The sequence below is a fragment of the Paroedura picta genome, chromosome 9 (genome assembly GCF_049243985.1).
Source record: "Paroedura picta isolate Pp20150507F chromosome 9, Ppicta_v3.0, whole genome shotgun sequence".
Taxonomy (NCBI): Eukaryota; Metazoa; Chordata; class Lepidosauria; order Squamata; family Gekkonidae; genus Paroedura; species Paroedura picta.
The window spans coordinates 27,215,539-27,221,919 of NC_135377.1; the positions used below are offsets into that span (position 1 = coordinate 27,215,539).

General features: G+C 41.9%; 1 protein-coding gene across 1 annotated transcript; it reads left to right on the top strand.

Annotated features, from left to right (window-relative positions):
• The first annotated feature begins 1,422 nt into the window (after window positions 1-1,422).
• LOC143844639 (myelin P2 protein-like) lies at window positions 1,423-5,872 on the top strand. The gene is made up of 4 exons (XM_077352039.1): window positions 1,423-1,578; window positions 3,852-4,024; window positions 4,613-4,714; window positions 5,602-5,872. The coding sequence occupies exons 1-4, from the start codon at window positions 1,506-1,508 to the stop codon at window positions 5,650-5,652; spliced, it is 399 nt and encodes a 132-aa protein (XP_077208154.1). The 5' UTR covers window positions 1,423-1,505; the 3' UTR covers window positions 5,653-5,872.
• The last annotated feature ends 509 nt before the right edge of the window (window positions 5,873-6,381 follow it).

The window sequence follows — 6,381 nt, forward strand, 5'->3', positions numbered from 1 at the left end:
CATATAAGAACCAAATTTTCTTCTTCTTCTTCTTTAAATAGTGTTAAAGTGTTTTAGGCATTTTTGTTTTTCCAGTAAAATCTTTTCAGGGGTAAATGTTTAAAGTGCCTCTGCCTGAGATACAGGCTAGGATTGTCCCCCAGTATACATAGGTGGAAGAATCTCACTAGTTATTCCTCTTGCTTAAAAAGTCTCCAAGAATCAGTCATTCCCCCATCATATGTACAGGAGATAGGTCTGTTTTAGAAAACAGCTATGTGGAAACACCAATGCCCTCTGCTAGAATGTTGAGCTGAATGATCAGCCACTACCTGAATCAAGACAGAAAAAAATGAGTCAGTTTATTTCTTTCCTTAATTTATACCCTCCCTCTCCCACCAAGGTGACCCAAAGCAGCTTACATTGTTCTTCTCTCCATTTAATCCTCACAGCAACCCTGTGTGGTCGGTTGGGCTGAGAGCGTGTCAGTAGGCCAAGGTCGCCCAGTGTGCTTCCATGGAAGACAGCATATGATTAGATGCATTGGCATAGCAATGGAGAATTACTTTTCTTTTTTTTTTTTTAAGATTGCTTGCATTGCTTTCCCTTTAAAACTGGGAGAAAGTTGATTGGCTGGCTGCCATGATTAGCTGGCTGCCTCTCCTCTGCCATTTTAATCAGCCATGTGGAGTGCCAGGAAGTGGGAGAAAGCAGGAGAAGAAGCCGAGAGAGCAAGGAGATGAGAAAATGTGTGTGTGTGTGTGTGTGGGGGGGGGTGATGTTTTAATAGCATTAAGCAATTGCGCTGGCTTAACGCTATGTTTCTAGAAGTGCAGAATGTCCCCATGTATTCCTTGGAGAAAGTGTGGGTGAAGATCTGTTGGGTGAGCAGAGTTGATTTTAAAGAATCCATCTGTTGCACGCTCAGATGGCAGCATAAATGGACCCTTAGCCTGGGCATCAGTTAATTCAAGTTACATTTTTACAAAACCAGATACCAACCTTGCCGCTAATTAAACACTGTAACATTTTTATGCTACTGTTTTTCAGAAATATTTTGTATGCCACCTTATTTCCTCTGTTCTTCCTTGTGGGCAGCACAATCTTACTTGGCATTCTGAACACTGGCCTGGCCTTTCCATGCAAATACACAATAGCAGTGAGAGCAAAAATTTGTTCTCAAGAAGTATCACAATATCATCCTGTCCGATTGTTTTCCTGACCTACTAGCAGAAAATGCATATCACCCATAACACCCTCTGGTCTCTGATCTGCCTTATGACTCAGCAGAGGTGGCAGTGGCAGCTCAATGGTGCTAGTCTTGAGGCTGGCTCGGGCATTAAGACAAGGTGCTCATTGTTGGCCTGTGACGTTGCCCCATTGCATTGGGTGGTTCTAAGCAACAGCAGGCCAGGACATCGTTTTAAAAGACGCTGCAGAGTTGAAAGCGGCTCACATAATCTTCCTGCATCCGACCCTGTTGCTGCTTTTCTCCTGAAAGGACGCTGCTTAGCCAAACCTGCAACATGTGCAACAAATTTGTGGGGTCCTGGAGACTGGTCTCCAGTGAAAACTTTGATGATTACATGAAAGAACTGGGTAAGAGAATTTTGGTTTGAAGGCTGTGCTTACCACCATCCTCTTCTCTCATATGCTGTGACTTCTCAGGCACTTTGCTTTTACTTGAGAATACTGAAATTGCGGGGGAGGTCAGAAAAACTTTTATTTCTGACATAACAGAGCTCCAGGCCTTTCCTTGCCTTTCCATATTGATGAGAAATGAATATTTGTTTTCTTGTTTAATGAGAAATTTTACCTGCTACTGATGGCACAACGGTTGCAATTATTTGCCATGAGTCAATGAGTTTTCCTCCTCAGCAACTGGATAGATGCAATCTTAGGCATGCACAGGAGATGTTAGTTGCAAGTTTGCTTGCTTTGACACGGCTATTCCGATCATGCTAACAACATTTGTTGTGACCATTACACTCACTGTAGGAATTATTCCTGATAGTGCTATTTGCTTCAGGGGCTAAATGCGGTCTTTGAGCCCCTTTAATTGATAAATGCTTGCACTGACTAGTAATTTTATCAAAGTAATAAGAATTGGAAAAATTATTGGAACAGAATTAAGATTGGCTAGCATTTACATGCCAAAGGTATTTGTTTTTCCTGCATATCACAGATTCCTTTAGATAATTTAAAAAAATATTCCTGGATCCTGGGATTCTATCAATGGAATGAATTAAAAGAAGCCGTTTTTATCAATTCAACTTCTGCTGGATGGCCCCAGAAGTGGCCGCTGAAATATGGCACCTGGCATGGGAGGCAGCAGCAAGAAGAGGGGAATCGTTGCAGTCGCCTGCACAGTCATGCACTTGCTCTGCCTGCAGAAGAATTAGGAGAGCGATTTGGGTGCATTGCCTAATCTTGTCCCTGTTATGCCATCTGGCATGGTCTGAAAGCTCCCCGTTCCCATCCTCAGCAGCATGTTGGTGGGCATAAAGGAAGATGAAAACATTCCCTTCCCTGAACTCACTCTCTTTACTGATGCTTTGAGTGATGCCATTAACATGTAGAGGCTTACGCTGCAATAAAACTTGGTTAGTTTTTAAATTTCCACTAGACTCTTTTTTTTTTCTTTTCTTTTTTGGCTGTGTCAGATTAACATACCTGGAATTATTCTCTGGAAGTATTTTAACATGACAATGTCTGAAATAGCTAAAAAAAGAACTGATTCATACCACTTACTATGTTGATAAACCGAATTTCACATGACATTTTAAAGGTGGGCCCTCAAAAACCATCATGTTCCATACAGAATCAGGCAAAGATAATGCAACTAAAATGACTCTTTACAAGAAACTAGGAACATCATCACACATGAAGTAGGTGGCAAGACTTTCTCTTAAAATCAGAGTTCAAACTAGGAATATGCAGTTAACATGCATTTGCATTCAGATCAGTTTATTTACAAGCAATTGAATTCTCATGCTTTACTTCATGTGCTTATTCCCAAACTGGGGGAGGTGAGTCACACATGAAGTGCAATACTAAAATCCTGTGTATGTGTAAATTAGACATCACAGATCAAATATCACAAATTGAAATCAAACCAGGGTGCCTGCAGGGCTTGGAAACACTCCTCACAGGAAGAGGAGCTATGGTCATATCAAGTTAAATAATATTCAATACAATCAGTTCAGGCATTCACCAGTGAATCATCCAGTTCCAAGTATTCAAGGAAAACAGCTCTTAATTACTAAAGGAACATGAAATGTCTTGATGTTGTTTTCCACAAACTTCAGTGGCACATTGACTTTCTGAGTCTGTATTTGCTTGTCTTGTTAACAACCGGTACTGCTCATAGGAGTTCACTTTTGTTATTTATGATATAACATGGGAAGCCCTAATAAGCTGTCTATGAAAAAGTAGGCCTGTGTAGGACATTTGTAGGTAGCTGCTATCTATTTTTCTAGCTTTCAGGTATATTCCCAGACTTGTGAGCTTTGTAATGCAGGCAATGCAGTCAAGGGCCTATTATGCACGGCTGCTGAAACAGCAGCTTGGAGAACGCGGAGGCGGAAGAAGCGAAGCAAACCGCTTATGCATGGGACGGAACGCAACGGTGGCAAAACCCAGAGCACCCTGGTCCCGGGAAGCTCAACTTTCTTCTGCATCTTGCTAACGTGGCTTTTTCAGCGGCGTACATTGACTCTGCACCTGGTTGCCGCCTGCAGCGTGCATAATTGGTGATTTTAGCTGCCGCCATTCCACCCCAAATGCAGACCTTCCACTCAGTGCATAATGGGCCTATATGGGGTTTTTGCCCTGTAGTATATAGCAATGCCTTTTTCTTCTCCATTTTGTAGGTGTGGGGTTGGCTACCCGGAAACTTGGCAGCCTGGCCAAGCCCAAGGTCATAATCCGCATGAAGGGTGATGTGGTAACCATTCGAACAGAAAGTGCCTTCAGAAACACAGAGATCACATTTAAGTTGGGCCAGGAATTTGAAGAAACCACAGCAGATAACAGGAAAACCAAGGTGAGGACTAGTCTTTCCTAATTTTGTGTAGCTTGTCCAGATGGTTTAAGTGAGAATCATTCTCTTCCTTTGTGGAGAACCATCATGCCTTAGATCAGAAAATCACATGGCCTGCTCCAAGCCCTAATCACTTAATACAGGATACAGATGGGCTGTAAACCTTGCGAAACTTACCAGAGAAGTGGTGACAGTGGTAGTGATTGAGAAAGAGATTCTCTGCAAGATAAATTGCAAAAACCTTGTGCATTGCAAGAGCATTTGATGTGGTTACTTTGTAATATTTGCATAGCTGTTTCATTCATACTAATCAAACTGCTATCCTCTTCTTTATCAAAGGGATTTGTCCCTTTGGTGTATATATCTATTGGTACTTTTAATTGTCTTACATCAAAATAGTTGAGTTTTCCTGACTGAATGACAGACAGGGGTGCCAAAATATTTAGAGTACTTTCCAATGAGTAAAGGCCTGAGAAATAATCAAGGACATTTTTGAAATGCATCTAACCAGCTTCCCTGGCTCTGGCTTTTAATAAGTCAAAGGTCAGCTTATGACATTCAAATTCTGATTTATTCTTTGGGTCTCTACAGACAACCATAACTTTAGATAAAGGCTCATTGGTTCAAGTACAGAAGTGGAATGGCAAGGAGTCAACTATAAGAAGAAAACTAATTGATGGGAAAATGGTGGTGGTAAGTCAACATCTTTGAATGACATTGGACATGTGTCATTTTCCCTGCAGCCAGCTGGGTGATATCAGGGCTCTCTCAGCCTCACTTACCTCACAGGAGAGGAAAGAAAAGAAAGGAGAGGAAAGAAAGACGACTGTAAGCCACTTTGAGACTCCTTCGAGTAGAGAAAAGCCGCATATAAGAACCAACTCTTCTGCTGTTGCTGTGCTCCATTTGGGAGAATACATGTACTGATGGGCTGTATATAACTATGCACAAGGGGGCAAATAGTAGTTTTCCAGGGCTGTTTCAGGTCTACAGTCTGTACTTGTGGTTCAGATATGCTGGCAAGTAATACACAGATACTCCCAGTTTTCCCTAACTGCTGAAAAATGAGCCAGATTCAAGCAATTGTGTCCTACCAGCCCCCCAAAGAAAAAAATCACTACTGCCTGTCACATGTTATGATTAGGTGTATTCTCTATTCATCATTCACACTGAGCAGCAATTCTTACCACATGTTTAGGTTTTATTGACTGAAAGTGATGTGAGCTTCATGGCCAAGCAGGAACTTGAACCCTGGTTTCCCTCCCCGTGGTCCAGAACTGTAGCCCCTATACCACACTGATTTCTAAACCCCATGCTTTAACATCAGATTTGAGACTGCAGTGTGAAGTTTTTCGGGGATATAAAAATAAATAAATGCTAAACTGGAAACCCAAACACAACTACTAGTCGTCACACTCAATATAAGATAGTATTCGGCATGACAATACCATCTTGTACTACTTGTAGATGAGCAGTGTTCTCTTTACAGAGTAAATGCAAAGTTTTTGAGGATACAATTTGCTTTAGTGGGCATTGGATAAGACTAATTCAGATATCCCAAATTTTCTTCTGTGCTTTAGGAATGCATCATGAAAGGAGTCACCTGTAGGCGAGTCTATGAGAGAATGTGAGGACCCTCCTTGTGTCCAGTAGATTGAATTTAGGCCCTCAAATCCACGTTATTTCTGTGGAGAAAATAAGACCATCCACCATGTTCGTTTGTCTCCTATACTTCCTTTTATTAAGGAGCAACTATGTTATAAACATATAGTTCAAAACTCACTGTACAAATAGTGTAAAAGTATATGTGATTTAATAAAAGCTTACCAATGTCAGAATCAGAAGTATGTTATTTCCGTGTAGCAATATTTTTCCACCATTAATTGTCTCAATAGGTTGCCAACCAGAATGGTCTCCAGACAAAGATTCCAGTTCTTTTGGAGAAAATGTCTGCTTCAGAAGGTGGGATCTATTGCATTATACCCTACTGAGCACCCTCCCCTCCCAAACTTTGCCTTCCACAGCTCCAGCCTCAAATCTCCTAGTAATTCTCAACTCAGAGCTGAAACCCTAGGCATGACCATGATGGCTAAATGTAGGCGTGCTCAGAGGCAGTGGTATTGCCATAAAATATGCTGAGAAATAGAGCCTCTTGTGGCGCTGAGTAGTAAGGCAGTAGACATGCAGCCTGAAAGCTCTGACCATGAGGCTGGGAGTTCGATCCCAGCAGCCGGCTCAAGGTCGACTCAGCCTTCCATCCTTCTGAGGTCGATAAAATGAGTACCCAGCTTGCTGGGGGGTAAACGGTAATGACTGGGGAAGGCACTGGCAAACCACCCCGTATTGAGTCTGCCATGAAA

What these genes read in the sequence shown, in the direction of transcription:
- LOC143844639 (XM_077352039.1), top strand. Translation starts at nt 1,506, where the DNA reads ATGTGCAACAAATTTGTGGGGTCCTGGAGACTGGTCTCCAGTGAAAAC. An exon ending in CAGATAACAGGAAAACCAAG is followed by an intron (nt 4,025 to 4,612) that starts GTGAGGACTAGT and finishes GGGTCTCTACAG; the next exon opens with ACAACCATAACTTTAGATAA. An exon ending in TTGATGGGAAAATGGTGGTG is followed by an intron (nt 4,715 to 5,601) that starts GTAAGTCAACAT and finishes TCTGTGCTTTAG; the next exon opens with GAATGCATCATGAAAGGAGT.